This window comes from Cyrtonyx montezumae, unplaced genomic scaffold (assembly GCF_038088225.1).
Source record: "Cyrtonyx montezumae isolate F1298 unplaced genomic scaffold, pur_monq_1.0 scaffold_7, whole genome shotgun sequence".
NCBI lineage: Eukaryota > Metazoa > Chordata > Aves > Galliformes > Odontophoridae > Cyrtonyx > Cyrtonyx montezumae.
The window spans coordinates 956,723-976,775 of record NW_027072078.1 but is presented as its reverse complement, the minus strand read 5'-3'; the positions used below and the strand labels follow the sequence as shown (position 1 = coordinate 976,775).

Genomic DNA, 20,053 nt, shown 5'->3' with positions numbered 1-20,053 from the left:
CCACAGTACCCACCTGGACTACAGTCTCTCAGTGTGACAAAGGCAGACTTCATTCCTCAGCTGCCTCGTGTTCCCTTGGTCCAAGCTGTGAATAAGGACTGTTAAGGAAGGTAAAGAGCTATGAGCCACCTCTTCCAGCTGCTCTGCTCCAGGACCACTCCCACCTGGCTGCTGGGGCCCGCCAGACTTCGGACTCTGGGATCTCTGCCCAAGTGACTGCTGCCTTCTGCTTTACAGATTCAACCAGTAGCAAAGCTGAGCACGTATCCCAGAGACACAGAGCCATGCAGACAGGACACTGGCACAACCAGTCACACAGGCTGGGCCTGCCTGCGCCTGCCAAGGGCTGCTTTGGGGAGGACACCTAAAACACACACAGGCAGATGAGACTCCTCACTCCTCTCCTGCTGGTACAGCTGGTTTGGAACACACAGCACTCCTGCTGCAGGCCAACACCCCCAGGCTGGCTCCAGGAGCTGCACCCTCCCAGTATGGGTCACCCAGGGTGATTGAGGTGACACAGGGAGAAGAATATGTCCAGAGTATGGATTGTGCAAAGGGGACCTCAGGTGCAGAGGAGCTGGTGAGTGCAGGTAAGTCTGTGAGTCAGGGCCAGAGGAGGTACAGCAGTGGGATGCTGTGGCCTTTGCTGCAGCATCACTGCTGTGCTTTCCCTCCACTGGAAAGGAGAGCTATGGGAGAGCTGGTTAAAGGACAAAATACAACTGCATCCATTCCTGGGCCATCATGAAACGGGAGCTGCCCTGGGAGGATGTGCAGCCACAATAGAGAAAGCCAACTGCCCCAACACGCACACACACACCCTAGCAAAAAGGATGGCAATTCGTGCAGCTCAGCAAGAGGGAAGCTATTTTATTCTCCGACCAGCCCTCCTGCAACAGCTGGAGAATGTCACACAACATTAAGGAGTTCTGGAAGAGATGGGACCCACTGTACGGCGTCACTGCAGAGGGATAAACCACAGACTGCAAACCAGCAAACAAAACTCTCTGAGTTGTTACACAGCCACAGGGATGGCTCTCAGCACCGAAGTGGGATGTGAGCCCCTCCCACTAAAGACAAGAGACCAGAGCTGTTAGTCATTTATTTACAACAATTCCAGGTCAAAGAGTTTACAAACAAAAAGCAAGAAAATCGCTAACAGGCAAAATGCAGGCTGCAGAGAAGGGAGAATGGCAAAGAACATGAGTAGGTGGCTCTTGCAGGGCTTTTGTCTTCATACAAGAGTAGGTGGCTCTTGCAGGGCTTTTGTCTTCATAAATCGTCTCCTCGGGGCTTCGCAGCACGCAGGTTAGATGTTCAGTCAGAATCAGAGCTGCTAGAGCTGCTCGAGCTGCTTGAGTGCTGGAGGAGGAAATTAAAGCAGCTCAGGTTAGTACAGAAACAATCCTCTTCCACACCATTTCTAATAGGAGTTAGCAGCTGCAGGCGTGAGCATGGGGGGACTTGTTCAGTCCCATAAAGGCTACTAAAAATCCACCCCTCCATGTGGCGTGACCGCTGCCTCCAGCTGCTGCCTGGAAGGAGCTGGGTGCCCATTCCCAGTGCCCAGCTTGGTTCAGGTTGCAAAGAACATCCATGGTGGCTCTGGTCTCACCTCACCCCAGCTGAATGTCTTTGCACACCACCAAAAGGTGTGCCCTCAGGTGTGCACACTGGCTGAACTTCGAGCTGGTAATTACCAGTGTCAATGCTAGTGCCCCGGGCAACAAACCTGTGCTGAGCTATCTTGTCATTAAGATGAAATGGATTACTAATAACATGATCATAATGTTTATTGTAGTGATGTTACACGCTATATTTTAGAGCTAGAAATCATTACTTTCCTGTCATGATGTTTAGCAACTATACAATTATGCAAATGCTGCTGGAGGGCTGGTTTTTAATCACTGTTTCTCAAGACTGTTCAGCCCAATTAAATTCTGGGAAGTTTTTGGTCTCCGACAGCAAGGGCAAATGCTGAAGTAGATCACCTTACAAGCAATCAAACACTGAAAGGAGCAGAGGGTTTGCTTTGTTTGGGAAATGCTTCCTGCCTCAGATGGTGGAACTGGGGTTTTGTTCTGCAGCTCTTCTCTCAATCCCATGCAGATTCGTGCCCAGGAGAGCATTTTCTGCAGAGTATCTGCCCAGCACAGACATGGAATTCTTGCTATCCTAAGAATATGATTTAACACACTGCATGGTGCACCCTGAGCTGTGTCAATTTGCTGTTTTGAACAGTTTTAAGGAATTTCATGTATCAGGTTTCAGAAGACTCATCTGAAGTGACTCATACTTGCCTATTTATAAACCAAAGGGAGTCTCCAAAGCAAAAAAAAACCCAAACAAACAAACAACAAAAAGCCATTAACCACCCACTATAGCTGGTTTGGGGCAGAGGGGGAGAGCACATGACCACACCAGAGAGCTAGAAGATCTGCTGCAACCATACCTTGCCTCCATGATGCTTGTGGGAACACTTGGAGTGCTTCTTCTTGTGCTTCTTCTTGTGCTTCTGATGGCAGTCATGGGGGCCTGGTGGGCATCCAGGTGGGCACCCTGGTGGGCACCCTGGTGGGCCATGTGGGGGATGCCCATGGTGGCCATGGTGGCCATGGTGGCCATGGTGGTGGCCCGGTGGGTGGTGCCCATGGTGATGGTGGCCTGGTGGGTGATGGCCAGGCGGAGCGTGGCCTGGGGGACACATCCCAGGGGTGCCGGGTGGCACCGCTGGGTAGCAAGGGTTGCTGGGCCCAGGGTAGGGGCAATTCGGAGGAGCAGATGGGCAGACTTGCACCTGTGGTGGTGGTGGTGTGCCTAGGAGAAAGAGGTGGATTACAAGTCAGCAGAGACAGGAATTCCCTGAAAAATCAATGCAGGCTGGTATACCCATGTACTCAGAGCATCCCACCCGGTCTATGGCCACCTCACAGGTGATGCCCCCCTCCCCTCTGGCACATGTAATCCCTCGGGGTGCCTGGTGGCTGTGCTGATCCTCCTCCCAAGCCCCCATGACTGAGTGGCACTGACAGACCAGCCCAAGCCCTATGGTCTGCTCACCTTGGCTAGCGTTCCACATCCTCTACTTCAAGCTGCAAAGGAAGGACAGACAACATCAGTGCTTCAACACAGCACACAGGACACCATTTGGACCCTGCCTTTGCACAGGTGGCCACTGATGGCAAGCCCAATTGCAGTCCCCATGCCCCAGTCATGGAAACATTTGTTCCACTGCAAGTTTCTACAGCCTCCCCATCCTTTCTGGGGATGCTGAATGCCAGGCACTCACTGCCCACCCCCCTTGCAATTGTTTTTCATCATTAATGTAAACAGTGCACCAAATCTGATGCAACACAATCCAAGCTCACACAATGCAAACCTTGTCCTTGCAGAGCAAGAGGGGCACTGGGGAAAGCGCATCCTGTCCCTGCACCAGCCCTTGTACCCCCCAGTGTCCCTGGCTCCACCAGGCACGGCCACGCCAGGGGTCACCTCTGTCACCTACCGTGCAGAGCAGTACCTTCTGAGAGCACCACAGTCCTGCTCGCCGTCCTTGGCGTGGCTCTCCCGAAGCAGTGGGACCAGCCCTCAGGCACCCCTTAAATACAAGGCCCTGCCTGGGCGAGGAAGGTGCAGTGGGCAGGGGTGACACTGCAGAGCAGTGAAACTGGCAGCACCACTCCCAGTACTGCGGCGGTCACCATGGGCACGCGGTGAACGTCAGCACTCCTGTCCCACCCAGCTCAAAGGTCCTGCAGGCTGATCAATCACGTGGTGTCAGGTGATGGGGTGAGTCAGGCGTCCCTGCCATGAACCCTGGTGCACTGCCCCCATTGTGGGTGTTGTGTGTGGGAACAGGCATGGGGGTTACATCACCCAACAGTGGGTGCAGGGCGGTGGGTTCAGGGCCGTGCTGACGGCACGCTGTGTCTCTGTCGAGGAAAAGGGCCCCCTCCCTTCCCTCCACATCAGCCACCCTCTGAGCAGGTTGAGCTCAGTCTGCTCTGCAGAGGAGGAGATATCTGCGTTCAGACCCAGCCTCAATCATGGGGCTGACAGGGGCTGGGCCTCCCCATGCTTGGATCTTCCTCCCTGGATGGGGTATGAAGAGCTCCACAGCCTCCTCTCACTAACATCCCCCCTCCTCCTGCCTGGCGCTGCCCCGTGCTCAGCAGCATGCCCTCCCTTAGCAGTGAGTGATTCAGCGGGCCTGCTCACACACCACCATGAAGACACTGTGCCCAGCCCTGCCCCAGTCTCACAGAGCATCTCTCAGGGCGTTTTCTGGTCACAGAGACAAGTTGAGTGGTGGGGGCTGGGATGTGCCATCTCCACCCAGGCAGCAAGATGGGATCCCAGTCCTTGCTGCCAACAGGATTCCTGTGGCACCGCCAGCTCGGCCTGCTCTCTTTGCCCCATAGATGGGAGGACAAGGATGTAAGGTCCAAGCCCCAGGCAGTGAAAATCATCCTTGGCCAAGGAAGGGCTAGAGCCAGCAGGGTACATAACCCTGGGACCTGCCTAAGTGAATCAGCTTCCCCAAGGTCAGTATGGAAGGAGCCCAGGCAGAAACAAGCATGTTTCCCAGCTGTATTTGTGTACGCCCTGGCCCAGCTCTGAGATCCTCTCAAGCTTCTCGTTTCTCCAACAGTGCCAACACAAGTGCTGAGCCTTGCTTTGCCTCCTCCAGCAACCTGGTGACCATCTGCGATGTCTGTACGGGGAGGGAGAAGGTGCATCATTTCCAGCCGGAGGAAAAGACAATGTGTCATCTGTCCAGACCATGAATCTCCTCCAGTCTTCGCAGTGCCTCCATCTCTACCCTGGCACAAGGGCACCCTTGGGCCCACAGCCTCCATATCCCCTCTGGAAAAAGTCCCAGGGATCTTTGCCTGGTCCCCACCACCACCAAGGGTGGGAGACACATGCAGCTCCTGCTTACCTCAGTCTTGAATTTCTCATCTGTTATGTCTTTGAGATTGATCATGACGTTAAAATAGGCTCCAAACACAGCAGCTTCCAGCATTTTGGCTCCCACCTGTGAAAAGAAGCTTCTGAAAAGCTCTCTTACTGGAACAGAGTAGCACCTCACAGTCCCGCAGCATTAAAGCCCCAGCCAAATGTGAGCCCACTGGCCGTGGAAGCTCCTGACCACGGGGTTGTACCTGAAGGTCGGATTTGCAGGCTAGGTTGCCATGGTGCGCCAGCATCTTCAGTGTGGACCAGAGGTTGTTTACCTTCATTGCCAGAGTGCAGGGCACTTCCACTGCTGTTTTCAGCCCCTGCTGCATGGCGATTGCTCTCCTGGGATGAAGGACAGCCCCTGGGTGGCCCTGCTCGTGCACAGTCTTTTGTGTAAGCTCACGTGCAAGCTCACACTACCACTGCAAGCCCTCACCAGTCTGACTCACCTTTCCCTCTCCTCAGGGGTGCTTTTTGGCAGCTTCATAGCTTCCTGCAGTCAAGGAAAAGCAAGTTTGGTGGGCCAGGGGGCATATCTGTGCCTCTGGGCAACCTGTGCCAGTGCCTCACCACCCACACTGTAAAAACCTTTTCCTTACATCCAATCTAAATCTCCCCTCTTTAAATTTGAAGCCATTTCCTCTTGTCCTGTCACAACAGACCCCACTAAAGAGTCTGTCCTCTTCTTTCACATCTCCCCCCTTTAGATACTGACAGCCCACTATCAGGTGGCCCCCCCTTCTCCAGGCTGAAGAGCCCCAGTTCTCTGTCTGTCCTGGTAGAAGCGTTCCGTCCCTTTGTGGCCCTCTTGTGGACACACTCTAACAGCGCATTAGTCACATCTCCCCAAGTAATGTCCCTTCCTTCAGTCCTGGGGGAACGACCCTGCTTCTAAGGGCATCAGGATGCAGTGCTGCCTCCTGGAATGGCTTTCCTACAAGCAGGGCTGTGGCTGGTGAGACCTCACCATGTAGCTGCTGAAGGCACGGGAGTCTGCATCCACCATCGCAACCAGCTCGTCCATGGCCTGGTGGAGAGGAGGGATCAGTTTCCTCATGATGGGGTCCAGCTGCTCGAACTGCCGCTTCCCATAGCTCATCAACCCCACCATGCAGCCCAGGGCTGCTCCCTGTGAGAGCACTGGGGTAAGTCCTCCACTGGGACCCCACACCTGCTGCTACCACTGCGACAGGTTCCCTCACCAGGGAGCCTCCAGGTGCCTGGAGAAACACACAAGCAAGGAGGGACTCCCTGGCACAGGGCACATACCAGAGAGGCCGCAGTTGCAGCCACTGATCCTCCTCCTGGTGCTGCTGACCTCCCGCCGACTGCTCGCACGAAGGCACCCAGTGGCTTTGTGACCAGCCCCTTGTCCTCCTCTCCTGCCTGCACCAAGTACCTGCAATACACCATGGGTTAGACCCCCTTATGCTGGTGGTCACTGCCACCCAGTCCCTTTTCATTCCACACAGCCCTCTCTGTTGGGTTTTCATCCACCCATTAATTGGGAAGGGGCCTGAGAGACGCCCCATAGGGTGAAACAATGTTAGTGCAAGAGGCAGGCAGCAGGATCCCCCAGCCTGGCCAGAAACAGGAATGATGAGGAGCTCCTACTCAATGATGCGCTCTCGGGGGTTGAATGGAGACAGGGAGTCCAGACCGAGCCGGCTGACAACCTGCAAGGAGCAACACCAACACATCAGCCCCAACCTGGCTGCATGCACCCAGCCAACACATCCCGCTATGTCTTTGTGCCCCACTTGTAATTAACCGTGAGAGAGAGCCACTACCCAAAGCAAGGCAGACTGGTTTCACCAGTGCCTCCCGTCCCCAAGGTGGGAGTGGTGTGTGGCCACCCACGGGTGACTGGAAACAGCACGGATAAATAATTAGCTCAGTGTTATCTATCACATTTCTCATAGGATGGTGAAGTCCCTCCCCACTCCCTTCCCACCTGGAACAGAAAAAACAGAGCCTGCCTCTTTTCTTCCAGCTTACACTGGTGCTGAGATGGTGTCCTGTTAATAATAAGCACTGTCCTTGAGCTGTGGGGAGGTGTCCTTCTCCTGTCAGCCTTCACACAGGCAGCCTGGGCAGCTGCTGACAGTGCTTGGTCCTAAAGGGATGGGGTCCCTGCTCCCCTGAACATCTCAGCATCCTCAGTGCTATAAATCAGTTTGTCCCAGCTGCTGAGCCCTCATAGCTTTCCAGGAACCATTTCCCTGAGTAATGGGGTATCCAGCGTGCCCGGGGGCTGCCCAGGTCCAAGGTTCCTGCTCAGTGACATTTTGAGAGGCTGGAGGTCTTGTAATCCCACCCTTTCCTCAATATTGAGAGGACTCACATTACCAGTTTGATCTTGTGTTCCTCTTCCAGTATGAAGAGTTCTTCCTTCTTGATGTAAAATTCAGCTGCATCTATCATGGCCTTCTTGGGAACAAGACCCACCAGCTGGGATCCCATCACAGGGAGCTTCAGTGCCTGTGAAAAACTTCGTTAACATGAGTGTCCCCAGAGCTGCTTTTTCTGCCTACGCCGCCACCTCAGCCAGGTGGTCCCATCATGGTTCATGGAAAGGCCTTCAAAGTTGCACCCACCTTGTGGAGATAAGCCAAGAGCTGAAGTTACTAAAAAGTTGCTTTGCTTTTGGGGTTTATATATGGTTCAGCTCTTTGCCTGACCTGACCAAGCTTAAGAGGAAAAATTTCTTCTCAGAAAGAGCAGTAATGCATAGGAACAGGCTGCCCAGGGAGGTGGCAGAGTCACCATCCCTCGAGGCTTTCAAGAAAAGGCAGTGAGGGACATGGTGAGTAGGCATGGTGGGGATGGTTGGCTGTTGGATTAGATGATCTTAGAGTTCTTTCCCACCCCTAACGATTCTAAGAGAAAGCAGAGCCCAACTATGGTTTTGGGCCAAAAGCCTGGAGGGAGACAAGCTCTGCAAAGCTCCCCATTGAAAGAAACGTTGTGCACTACCTACCTCTGCATTACTGCACACCTCCTCGTAGACAGCATGGAGCGGTGTGGTCTCAAAGTCTAAGATATTTGTCGAAACCTGGGCTATGTTCTCCTCCTCCAAATACCAACCAATGCCTTGCACCTTCTTCAAGCTTCCAGGCTTGGGAGGGGGGGGGGGAACACGGTGGTCAAAGTAGAGTGATGGCAACCCAGGGCAGGACAAGTGGGGTAGTGGGCAGCACAAGAGTACCTACCTGGTCAGTGCCGCGACCCTGCTCACGGATGTTAAGGGCGATGCGGTGTGCCTGCTCCTTAGTGCATAGCAGGTTGATATTGTAGGCAATCAGGAAGGTCCGGGCCCCTGTTGCTGTGGCCCCCCACCGGGGAACAAAGGATGGGGGCCCGAAATCAGGAGCCCATTCAGGTTTTTCGAGCTGGAGAGGAAGAAGAGTACATGAGTGGGTGCTGGTAAGCAGCACAAATTGACCTCCCAGAAGTGGCCTCTCCTTCTATGACCAGCATCTGCCTTTAACACCACCACACTCAGCAGCACCCAAAACATTTCATCAGCTCCTCCATCTGGTCAAAACGCTTGTGCCGAGGAGATAACAAGGCAGCACTTTTCTTTCACTTTCCAACTGTTTCACATCAAAAACTTGGAGCTATTTCATTTCTCAGTAATGCTTCCCAAGGCTTAATGCAAAAATGCCTAATTTGGAGACAGAGGAAATATTTCATTCAGGTTCTCTGGGGTGTTTTGATTCCTTGTGTTACACAAAGCACTAAGTGAATTCCCCAGGCTGAGCAAGCCCACTTCTCCCTGCTTTAGCCCCTGCCATCTCATTCCAGTCCATGGACATCTGTCACACTGAGGAGCACCTCGTACCTGGATGTGTGAATTCAGTGCCCATTCCCTGCTGCCTGCACTCTCACCTCACACCTCTCGGCTGCTGCATGCAATTGTTTGAGAAAGGAGTTTCCTTCCCAAAGTCAGGCTCACCTTCTTAGGGAGCGCCTCGTACTCCCCAACACGAATGGCAGACAGGGTTCTCCTGCTCTCCTTCCTGGCTGCCTCTCCATACAGGTACACTGCAAGGCAGAGAGGGGATGAGCATGTTGTCTAAGCCTGGTTTCACCCATTTGCCCCATTCTGCCCTTGGGTGAAGCTTTTGTAAAAGAAGTGCTGCACCTTTGTGATTGAGAGTATGCAGGGGTATGGAGTCTGAGCCTGGGTGCCCTTCCTACTCACCAGGCACTCCCAGTTCCTCTGACAAGCGCTGCCCGAAGATGTGGGCACAAACAACACACTCTTCCATGCTGATATTCATCACTGGCACAAAGGGGCAGACATCCAGGGCCCCCATGCGAGGATGTTCACCTGGGGGCAGGGCAGAGATCAGGAAGAGCAAGCAGATAAGGGACTAGGCCCCTTTCTCTGCTTTTTCTGCACTGAGCATTGCCGCTGCAAGGAAAGAGTTTACAGCAGTAATGCCTAGAGTAGCCCAAGGACAGGATGGGTTTAGACTCTCTGCAATGGGAAGATGAGCAACTGTTCTGCACCTTCCCATCAGCATCCATCCCGAAGTGCTGGAAACACGCTATGCGTGCCTTGCTGGCAGCACTGTGGTCCCTACTTCTTGATCCAGCTTGCCCTGGGAATGCTTACCTGTGTGCTGACTCATGTCAATGAGCTCCCAAGCCACACAGGCTGCACTCAGTGCCCCTTCAACCACAGCTTCAGGGGTTCCCACAAAGGTGTAGACAGTGCGGTTGGTGGAGGCACCAGCATCCACATCCAGCAGTGTGCAGCCTGGAGTCCTGGAGATGGCCTTCCCCAGCGCCTCGATCACCTGCCAGGCAGCCAAAGGAGTCAAGTTGGCTGGGCTGGGAGATGCCTACTACACTCCAGCAGCTTTGCAAGGGGGGTAATGCCTTTGCTCAGGTGCCTCTACCCTGCTCCAAGCACTGCAGGGGATGCACCCATCCTCAGACTCATCAGGAAGAGAGTGAACCCACAAGCATGAGCATCCAACTCCCAGTCAGTGGAGCTGGGACTCTGAGACATCCCCCAGCCCCCAGGTAGTCTCAAGCCCTCATAGAGCAGTCCAGCTGCTACTGCATGCTATAGAGCACCATCACATATTGTTATTTCTTAAGACACTGTCCCTTGCAAGCTTTAAAACAGATTTGGCTCCACAAAGCCTATTCCCAATGGGAAGTTTTGCAGCAGTTTTGGGTTTGCTGACCTGGTCCCCAAAGTGCAGCCTAAGGCAGGTGACCACCACAGGCTACATTAACTTGGGTGGCATGTTTGGAGAAACAGCTGAAAGTGAGATTTCTCCATGAGGGTTAACCAGGCTGCCCAGACCCTATGGCAGCCTGCTGGCAGCAGAGAGGAGGTTGCCAAAGTTTTGCTTTTTCTTGAGTTGCAAAACAGGAATAGACACTGTGTTTGGACAGTTTCAGTATTAGTGCACAACTTTCCCTCGGGGAAAAAGATTTAAGCTCCCATTGAGCTGAATCCAGTCTGATTTCAGCTGGCTCAGAGGGGTTCAAAGTGCTGGAAAACTACAAGCTAGGCCACAAGAAGCAATGCAAAACCTGACGTGAGACAGAGGGCATCCCAGCCTCCAGCCCCATGCTGCAGCCCATCACCAGCCCTCACCTCCTTGTTGCATCCCTCCGAGAAGTTGGGGACGCACTCCACCAGCTTGGCCATGGTCCTGGTGTCTGCCCGAGCCCCGTGGCACTGGGCTTGGCTTCTCGCGGGTCTTTCTGGCTCTTGCTGTTCTGCTGGGACAGCACACTGCCCAGCACCAAGGTTTCTCATTAACTGCATTGATCTGCAGCCAGGAGACAGAAAAGATCAACAGAATAGTGATTGTTTGGACTGAAATGCTCTTGTGGGGTTTGAGCAGCACATGCAGACTGATCTCCAGCAGTAATTACCCATTAATGCCCGTAAATCACTAAGACAAACTGATACTGTGTGAGGGAAAACAAAAATCCTCTTCTGAGCCCAAACCCAGTAACCTGCTCCTGGCTGAGTACAACCCTGTCAACAACAGGGACACAGTACTCGTGTTCCTGAAGCAGTGCGGGACCACAGAAGATGGGGACACAGAAATAAAGAGTCCAGCTACCCAAAGAAACAAACTGGACAAACACAACCATGAGAACCAAGCACTGGTGGGGAGTTCTGGTGCTATAAGGACATCACTGTGACTCTACCTCTCCCCAAGTCCTAGGTCAGTGCTAAGATCAGTCACTGTGAGCAGGATTTCAGCCTGCACAGGGAAGCCCTATTGGATTTTGAGTCCACTTCCTTCCTTCAGCCCTTGGCCTTCACAGCTCCTTTCTAGACAGCCTTGGGGGGGGAAATTCTGTTCCACATTCCAGCACATCCCTCCCTGTTGGACAACCTTGGGTGGCCTCAGCCATACCCTCATCCTCCATTGCCCTGGTAGGCAGAGTCAGCAGCTGCAGAAAAGCAGAATTGAGGAAGAACTCCTTAAGAGAAATTCCCTGAACACCATCCTGATGCAGGAGATGTGGCTCAGCAGCACAGTGCCTGCTGTGCATGCAGGAGCTCTGGGTTCCCCCCCCCAGCATCTCCACCCTTTTGTTGTCTCACGGACTGTGCTGGGGGAAATGCCTGCAGCTGCATGGAAAACCCCCTCTCCTCCTCCTTCTCTTCCTCCTCCAGCAGAACCACTGTCCCCACAGAGCTGTGTTTCTCCCCCGGGATGGGGTCCCAGCAGATGCTTGCACTGCAGTGCTTTCCCTCCCCGTGTGCTACAGCTGTCCCAGGCAGAGCTGTCATGGTGCCAGCATGTCCCACTCTGCTGTTCACACCATCAGCATGAGGAGCGGCCCAGACCTGGCACCTCTGTGTGGTGTTGGGGTGTGTTAGGGACGTGGCAACCCTGCACATGAGGGATGGTCAGGGCAGGGGTGTGGAAAAGAGTTGGGCTCATCCTGAAGTTGGAGCCAGGACCTCAGACACCTGAAGTAAGAATCATACCCCAAGACCAATGAGCACCCAGGCTACCCCAGCAGCACGCTGTGCCAGCAGCCTTTGCCACAGGCACTACACTGCACCGGGTCAGGGTGGCACTGCAAGGTGCCTACAGTGCAGGTAAAGAAAGGAATTGATCCTCAAGAGCTGTCTCTGCGAGAAGGCCATGAACAGGTTGAGAGTTTGAGGGAGAAGCTGGGGACTCAGCCAAAAAAAGAGAACTCCGTGTCTGTGTTTTATCCCATGCATGTGGGGCACAAGAGGGGGATCTGAAGGCAGGAAAGCATCAACTGAGGAGGAGGTCTAAGGAAAATATCCCTAAAAAAGGACCCTCCACCACCACCACCATCATCACCATCACCATCATCACCATCATCACCATCATCACCATCACCATCATCATCATCATCCAGGGGATGTAGCTCAGCGGTAGAGCGCCTGCTTTGCATGCAGGAGGCCCTGGGTTCAACCCCCAGCATCTCCACAGTTTTGCTGCCCATGACAAAAACCCCTTCCTCATCTTTCTTCCATAACCCCCACAGCCCCTCTCCCTGTGGACCTGTGTTTCTTCCCCGTGCTCCCAGCACATCACGTGCTGCTTTCCTGCAGCCTCACATCTCTTTTTGCCGAGTGGAGAATGGATGATCCACGGAATGATGGAACAGATCCTCCTGAAAGCTGTGCCACTGCACATGGAAGAGAACAACAAGATAGGAGACAACCAGTATGGCTTCACCAAGGGCAAGTTTGCTTTCTATGGTGGTGTAACTACATAAAGGGACATAAAACAAGTTAGTGCTGTAATTTATCTGAACTTCAATAAGGCCTTTGACACAGTCCACTACAACATCCTTCTAAGTTGGAAAAATATGGATTGGACATCTGGAGTGTTTGATGGATCAGGAACTGGTTGCAAGTTCATACCCAGAGAATTTTGTTCAATGGCTGGATGAAGATTGGTGATGAGTGGTGTCCCTCAGAGGTTGGTGCTGGGACTGATAACTCTTTAATATCTTTATCAATGACATAGACAGAGGTATGCGAATGACACCAAGCTGTGCGTCATGCCCGAGGGACAGGATGCCATCTTGAGGGACCTACACAGACTGAGCTGTGAGCCCAGGAGAACATCATGAGATTTAACAAAGCCAAGTGCAAGGTCAAGGGGAGACCTGTTAGGAGAGACAGGCTTGACAGGCTTGTGAGGAACCTGATGGAGCTCTAGAAGTCCCTATTCATTGCAGGGAGTTGGGCTAGATGACCTTTAAATGCCCTTTCCAACTCAATTGATTCTATATTTCTAGTGTTCCCAACTAGGAGGGACTTTGACCTGGCCCTCACTTTGCTCAAAATTCTGCTGACTGAGCACAGGACAGTACATGGCTGCTGACTGTGGTGGAAAGCAAAGCAGCAGGGGATTTATGCCCAAGATGTCAGGGTGGTCTGGGGCTTTGTGCCCTGTCCTCTCAGCAGTTGTCCCTAGACCTGAAGGGCAATTGTGTCCAAAAAGGGAGGGCTCATCCAGGAGCTGAAGCCAGGGCCTCTTGCACCTTAAGTGAGAATCCTACCCCTAGACAAACCTGAAACAAGTTGTATAGGGTGGTCCCCCCTCACAAGTGCCATGCACTGGGTTGCTGGGGGCAGTACAGCCTCAGGCTCTGCTAGAGGGAAGCAGGCACAGAGTGGGGGTCACAGCCCCACAACAATTTGGTGATTCTGTGGCTTTCAGGGAGGAAAGAGAAGCCCTGCAAAATCCCGGTCAGAGCTGAAAATAGGCCCTGGGTGCCCCATGGAGGATGGAGGGATCTCTGCTGGTGAGCCTGGGCAGCTCTGATGAGCAGAGATGCTTTTGAGGAGGAAACCCCCCGAGCTGGGTTCCATTGGGATGCTGGTGTGAGCTCAGCACCTCCAGGCCAGGAGTAAAATCAAATCCATCGCTGTGAGCAGGATTCGAACCTGCGCAGGGAAACCCTATTGGATTTCGAGTCCAACGCCTTCACCCCTCGGCCATCACAGCACTCCACAGCATTGCTGCCCTATGCCCCGAGGTCCAGCTGCCACCCACCAGTACCCGTGGATCCTTTTTAGAAGGGCTGTGTTCCATCCTCACATCCCTCAGCTTGTACTGATGATGGGAGTTGCCACGACCTGTGTTCAAGACCTTGCTTTGGCTTTGTTGAACCTCATGAGGTTCTCCTGGGCCCGCTGCTCAGCCTATCATCATCCCTTAGTATGACATCCCATCCCTCACTTGACTGCATACCATAGCTTGGTGTCATCTGAAAACTTGCTGAGAGTGCACTCGACCCCACTGTCAGTGTCACCGATGAAGATATTAAATGCATGTATCCTGGCACTGACCCCAAAGAGATGCTATTTATCACTGATCTCCATCCAGACTTTGAACTGTTGATCACCACACACTGGGTTTGATCCTACAGCCAGTTCTTTGTCCATAAAACAGTCCACCCCTCATATCTTATCTTTCCAGTGTGGAGAGAAGGAAGTTATGGAATGCCATGTCAAAGGCCTTACTGAAGTCTGGATAGACTGCATCAGTGGCTCTTCCCTTGTCCATTGATGCTGTTACACTCAAGTTATATACATTTGCATTTATTCAAGATTACCTTCTGTAATCTTCTTGAGCTGTCTGTCCCAGCAAAGAGGAAACAAGGTAAAAACGCTATGCAACCTGTGCGATTGAACAATGAGCTCCTGGCAAAACTCAAACACAAAATGGAAGTGTGTTGAGGGTAGCAGCACAGACAGGTAACTTGTGTGGAAAACAAAGACGTTAACTGAAAGTCCATGGATAAAGTAACCTGGATGGATTTTTGGAAAGTGTTTGATACTGTTTTACACAGCATTCACATGAAGACACTGGCCACTCATGCCTTGGACATGTGTAGTGTTCACTGAGTAAAGAACTGGCTGGCTGGTCGTGATCAACAAGCTCAAATGAATGGAGTTCGACGCAGTGAACTACAACCTGTGAATTTCCCAGGGCAAAACACAGGTGCCAATTTTGTTTAATATTTTCATCAATGATCTGGATGATGGGATCAAGTGCACCCTCAATAAGCTTGCAGAGAATACCAAGGGATGTGATCCACTTGAGAGCAGGAAGGCTTTGCAGAAAGATCTGGAGAGGCTCAGAGGGACACTGGAGGAGCTATCCGAAAGAGTGCAGATTTTGTGAGAGTGGCTGACAAGTCTTAGGGGTGGTGAAGATCAACTGTGGCCAACCCTCACATCTGTAACAAACAACCCACAGGCAGCAGAGCAAGGACGTTATGCCCCCCAAGAGCAGTGTTAAAAGGATCGAGCACACTGGTGCTGTTGAATTCACAGTCAAAAGGGGATTCTGGATAAGGAGATGAGCCAAGCAGGTGAATGCCTGTCCTGACGGTGCCATTCTCTACAATCTACTACAATCTTGGACATACTTTTGAGAAAACAGGCCTGCAGACAGTTGTTGGGGCCAAGTACAGCAAGCGTGTCCTAGCCTCCAAGCTGTCCATAATGCTAGTCAGAGCTTCCAACAAGATGTAGCGATGGGATGGTAGGAGGATGGAGTAACTGGGTGATAGAGAAGAGCAAGGGACTGCTGATACTGTTGGGAGCAACAGGGAAACACCTGTGAATGGTCTCAGAGGAGTTGCAGCACGCTGCTCACAAAGGCTGACACAGCCAATAGCCAATAGCCGAGCTGGTGCTTCTACACCAACACCCAGAGCATGGAAAAGAAAGAGAAGTTGGGAACCACTGTGCAAGTGGAGAATTGTGATGTAATCACTGTCCTGGTAATGTGGTGGGATGAACGACACAAGTCGAGCACTGCAAATGATGGCCACAAACTGTTCAGATGGGAAGAGGCATGGAGGGAGAAGGAGGTGGTCACAGAACAGGTAAAGAAAGGAATTGATCCCCAAGAGCTGTCTCTGCAAGAAGGCCATGAACAGGTTGAGAGTTTGGGGGAAGAAGCTGTGGACCCAGCTAAAAAAAGGGAACTCTGTGTCTGTGTTTTATCCCACGAGCACATGGGGCACAAGAGGGGGATCTGAAGGCAGGAAAGCATCAACTGAGGAGGAAGTCTAAGGAAAATATCCCTAGAAATGGATTCTCCTCCACCACCATCACCATCATCACCACCATCACCATTATCACCATCGTCATCACCATCATCATCATCACCCTCATCATCCAGGGGATGTAGCTCAGCGGTAGAGCGCCTGCTTTGCATGCAGGAGGCCCTGGGTTCAACCCCCAGCATCTCCACAGTTTTGCTGCCCATGACAAAAACCCCTTCCTCATCTTTCTTCCATAACCCCCACAGCCCCTCTCCCCGTGGACCTGTGTTTCTTCCCCGTGCTCCCAGCACATCACGTGCTGCTTTCCTGCAGCCTCACATCTCTTTTTGCCGAGTGGAGAATGGATGATCCACGGAATGATGGAACAGATCCTCCTGAAAGCTGTGCCACTGCACATGGAAGAGAACAACAAGATAGGAGACAACAAGTATGGCTTCACCAAGGGCAAGTCCTGCCTGACCAATCTAGTGGCCCTCTTTGGTGCTGTAACTGCATCACTATACAGAGGAAGTGTCAGTGCTGTAATTTATGTGGACTTCGATAAGGCCTTTGGCATGACTCCCTACAAGATCCTTCTCTGCAAATTGTGAAGAATTTGATCTGAGAGGTGGAGTGATTGGTGGATGAGTAACTGTCTGCAAGGTCTTTCCCAGAGTGTGATGGCCAATGGCTCAGTGTCCAGGAGAACGATGACAAGAGGTGTCAATAGAGTTGCAATAAGAAAGATGGGAACGGGCTCTTTATCAGGATCTTTTAGGACAAGAGGAAATGGTTTCAAAGTAGAAGAGAGGAAATTTAGACTGCATGTAAGGCAAACACATATATGATGAGGGTAGTGAAGCACTGGCATAGGCTGCCCTGAGAGGTGGTGTATGCCCCATCCCTGGAGACGTTCAAAGTCTGGCTGAACCAGGTTGTGAGCAACCTGATGCAGTTGTATATGTCCCTGTTCACTGCAGGGAAATTGAGCTACATGACCTTTAAAAGTCTTTTCTATCTCAATCAATTCTGGTGTTCCCAACTCAGAGGGACTCTGCCTTGACCCTGGCTTTGTTTAGTATTTTGGCAGCCCTGCACAGGACAGCATACGGTTGCTGGCCATGGTGGGAATCAAGGCAGCAGAGGAGTTGTGCCCAAGATGACAGGGTGGTGTGGGGCTTTGTGCCCTGTCCTCACAGCATTTGTCCCCAGTTGTCTGAAGGGCAACGGTGTCAAAAAAGGGAGTGCTCATCCAGGAGCTGAAGCCAGGACCTTTTGCACCCTTAGTGAGAATCCTACCCCTAGACAAACAAACCTGAACCAAGTTGTATAGGGTCCTTCTCAGAAATGGCATGCAAACTGGGGTGTTGGGGGGCAGTGCAGCCTCAGGCACTGCTGGGCTTGGGTCCTGCTATCAGGGAGCAGGCACAGAGTGTATCTGGGGCTTGTGGGGGTATCCCAGCCTTTCAAGGGAACTTTCTGAGCTGGAGAATGGGGGGCATGGGTATACCTATGACTGCCTGGGGTAACCCATGGGACGAGGTGTGCTCAGGACTGTGGACAGGAGTGCCCTGAGTGTGCTGAGGCTGTGATGGCCGAGGGGTGAAGGCGTTGGACTTGAAATCCAATAGGGTTTCCCTGCGCAGGTTCGAATCCTGCTCACAGCGATGGATTTTACTCCTGGCCTGGAAGTGAGAATGCCATCCAGGCAAGGAGAGGCAGTTCCATGGCTGAATGCACAATAAAGCCCCTGGCAGGGTGTGTGTGCAGCCCAGAGCAGAAGGTGCAGAGGTCCCAGGGGCTGGTCTGGTTTTGCAGCCCTGCAAGAGGTGGGGAAGTGGCAAAGCAAAGTTTTGTTGTGCTTGGGACTGGTGTTTGGGAGCCACTGTGCTGAGCGCAGAGGGGAGGGCAGTGCAGTGCCCATGGCAGGGGCTGCTGGCACACTGTGCTGCTGGGGGAGCCTGGCTGCCCCAGCTCATTGGCCCAAGGGTATGACTCTTGCTTTGGGTCCTGGACATGTCCTCCTCTATTTGATAACACTGCTCTGCCCTGGCCCCATGCCGTGCTCACACCTGGGGACAGACCCTGTGGGAACAGCACAGGGATGCCACCTCCCTGACACAACACGACACAGCGGCACAAGCTCCCACACCTCTCCCTACTCCCCAGCATCCCCACCAGCCCCATGCTGCCCTGTGCCACTTCCCCAAAAGAGACACGCAGTGTAGCCTGGCCCCTCCTCATCCTGATGATGGAGACAGCAGAGCAGAGCACCGTGGCCCAGTGGGCAGCTTTGCCCAGCTCCATCAGCACCACTCAAAGAATGCAAACAAGAACCACCTCACACAGCTGTAAGCAGATCACCCTCATCTTCTCTCAGAACTGTGCAGACACATCTCAACAAACAGGAATTATAGCCTTGGAATATCTAACAATAATTATTGAGTTTGAAACTTGCATCCTTGGCAGTTTCAGACCAGGATGCTGTAAACATTTTGTACCTGAGGTGTCCTTGCACCCCTGTCTCCCCATCCCCAAGGGGAGGAACTCAGAGGATGTGGGTGTGGGGTAGCTAAGTGCAGTCTATGGTGCTGGTTTAGGCTCAGGATGCAGTGCAGTGCTGACAGAACAAATGCAGCTTCCAGCTCATCGGGGTGCAAGCCATGAACCCCTGCTCCCATGAGTGGCACCAGAAGGACCAGACCAGAATGCCAGTGCCTTTTGATTTGTGTGCCTTCTCCTGTGACTCAGGTGAGTGGGTGGCCTGTGATTACCTTGATCTGTGAGATTTCCAGCCCTGAGGAAGAATCACAGCCCTCACTGAGGGGTCCCCTGTGGCTGAAATCATTGCCTGTCTGGCTCCCCAGGCTTTTGCAGGTCTTTGCCCTACAGCTGGTCTGTGTGTGCAGGTCTGTGTGTGCAGAGGAGCCGCTCACAGAGGTACTGGGATCCTGCTGGCTCAGCAGCCACCACCAGTCTGTCCATTCTTATTACCAAACCTGAGTCGTCTGGGGCTTCCACTCCTGGCCCTCACTGACTCACCACTTGCATCAATTTTCTCTTTTCCATGACAAATAACTCTCTGTGTGCCAGCATTTGTAGCAGCCCGAGCTGTGAAGGGAAGAGGTTTCTTCCAAGGACATGAACACGTCGGCAAAGATGAGAAGTCATGAAACTATAGATCCAGGCATGGCCCAAGAGTCGCATTTAGACTATGCTCCAGTCTTCTCTGTGAAGTGCTGCTGTTGTTGCTGTTGAAAGCCATGAGAAAGTAATGCTGTGACCAGATGCCAGGACCCAACTATTTCCTTCCGTGTACATCATTCCACTCGCTAAGCTTTATTTTTCCTCTCAGTCTTGACATGTAGTTCCCAGTTCCTCAACGGGGCCTGTGGCTGCAGTGTCATTGCAGAAACCTGTATTTTAGGGCCTGATTAGCAGGTCTGTGAGGTTCTGCTTGGGGCAAGCACTGTCTGAGGGGGATATAAAGTGGAGTAAATTCAGGACAGCTCTTGAGCTGGCAACCAAGATGGCCAGGCTCCCAGCCAGGAGTCACAGCACCCATGGAGACAGGTTCCAAGTCCCTGGGGCTGGGGATCGCTGCAGGGCCTCACATCCTCCCTTCCCTGGCCCGTTTTGCACACCTGTTTTTTTTCCCCAGAACTCTGATTGCCTAGCAAGTGCCATGCAAAATATTTCAAATTAGGAGCACTCGTATGAAGACCTGAGCAGTAGAACCAGTTGAGCTTGGTAAAAAATTTCTGAAGACCAACTTGCTTCCAAGCTCAGCACAATCCCTCGCTCCAAACACTCATAAGCTCTGTGCAAATTTTCACACCACCAAAGGTATAAAGAATGCAAGATTTATACAAAGTCTATGGAGGACTTAGTTGCACTCGTTCTTCATTTCATTATCTGAAAATGTTCTGTTTGATGTTCCATGGCATCTTATAAAGAGACTTACCCAGTGCCTGAATCCTTTCTCTGTAAAATAGTTCTCCTACTTCATCTAATGACTCCAGTCCAAATCCACAGGTACTCA

The 20,053-nt window shown here is 52.4% G+C and overlaps 2 protein-coding genes and 4 non-coding genes across 6 annotated transcripts in view; 3 read left to right on the top strand and 3 right to left on the bottom strand.

Moving 5' to 3' along the window:
• The window catches only part of MCM3AP (minichromosome maintenance complex component 3 associated protein), a 102,283-nt gene that overhangs the window by 44,632 nt on the left and 37,598 nt on the right, over positions 1 to 20,053 (bottom strand). The gene's annotated exons all lie outside the window — the stretch shown is intronic.
• FTCD (formimidoyltransferase cyclodeaminase) lies at positions 4,280 to 10,704 on the bottom strand. Its single transcript, XM_065750697.1, has 14 exons — positions 10,589 to 10,704; positions 9,590 to 9,773; positions 9,173 to 9,301; positions 8,924 to 9,012; positions 8,178 to 8,357; positions 7,946 to 8,083; positions 7,315 to 7,446; positions 6,580 to 6,641; positions 6,235 to 6,364; positions 5,933 to 6,094; positions 5,415 to 5,458; positions 5,169 to 5,307; positions 4,946 to 5,041; positions 4,280 to 4,717 (listed from the first exon to the last, which is right to left on the bottom strand). The coding sequence occupies exons 1-14, from the start codon at positions 10,640 to 10,642 to the stop codon at positions 4,631 to 4,633; spliced, it is 1,626 nt and encodes a 541-aa protein (XP_065606769.1). The 5' UTR covers positions 10,643 to 10,704; the 3' UTR covers positions 4,280 to 4,630.
• Positions 12,354 to 12,425, top strand: TRNAA-UGC (transfer RNA alanine (anticodon UGC)). The gene has a single exon. It is a non-coding gene; the product is annotated as a tRNA-Ala (tRNA).
• On the bottom strand, positions 13,877 to 13,958 carry TRNAS-CGA (transfer RNA serine (anticodon CGA)). Its single transcript has one exon. It is a non-coding gene; the product is annotated as a tRNA-Ser (tRNA).
• On the top strand, positions 16,148 to 16,219 carry TRNAA-UGC (transfer RNA alanine (anticodon UGC)). The gene has a single exon. It is a non-coding gene; the product is annotated as a tRNA-Ala (tRNA).
• TRNAS-UGA (transfer RNA serine (anticodon UGA)) lies at positions 17,597 to 17,678 on the top strand. The gene has a single exon. It is a non-coding gene; the product is annotated as a tRNA-Ser (tRNA).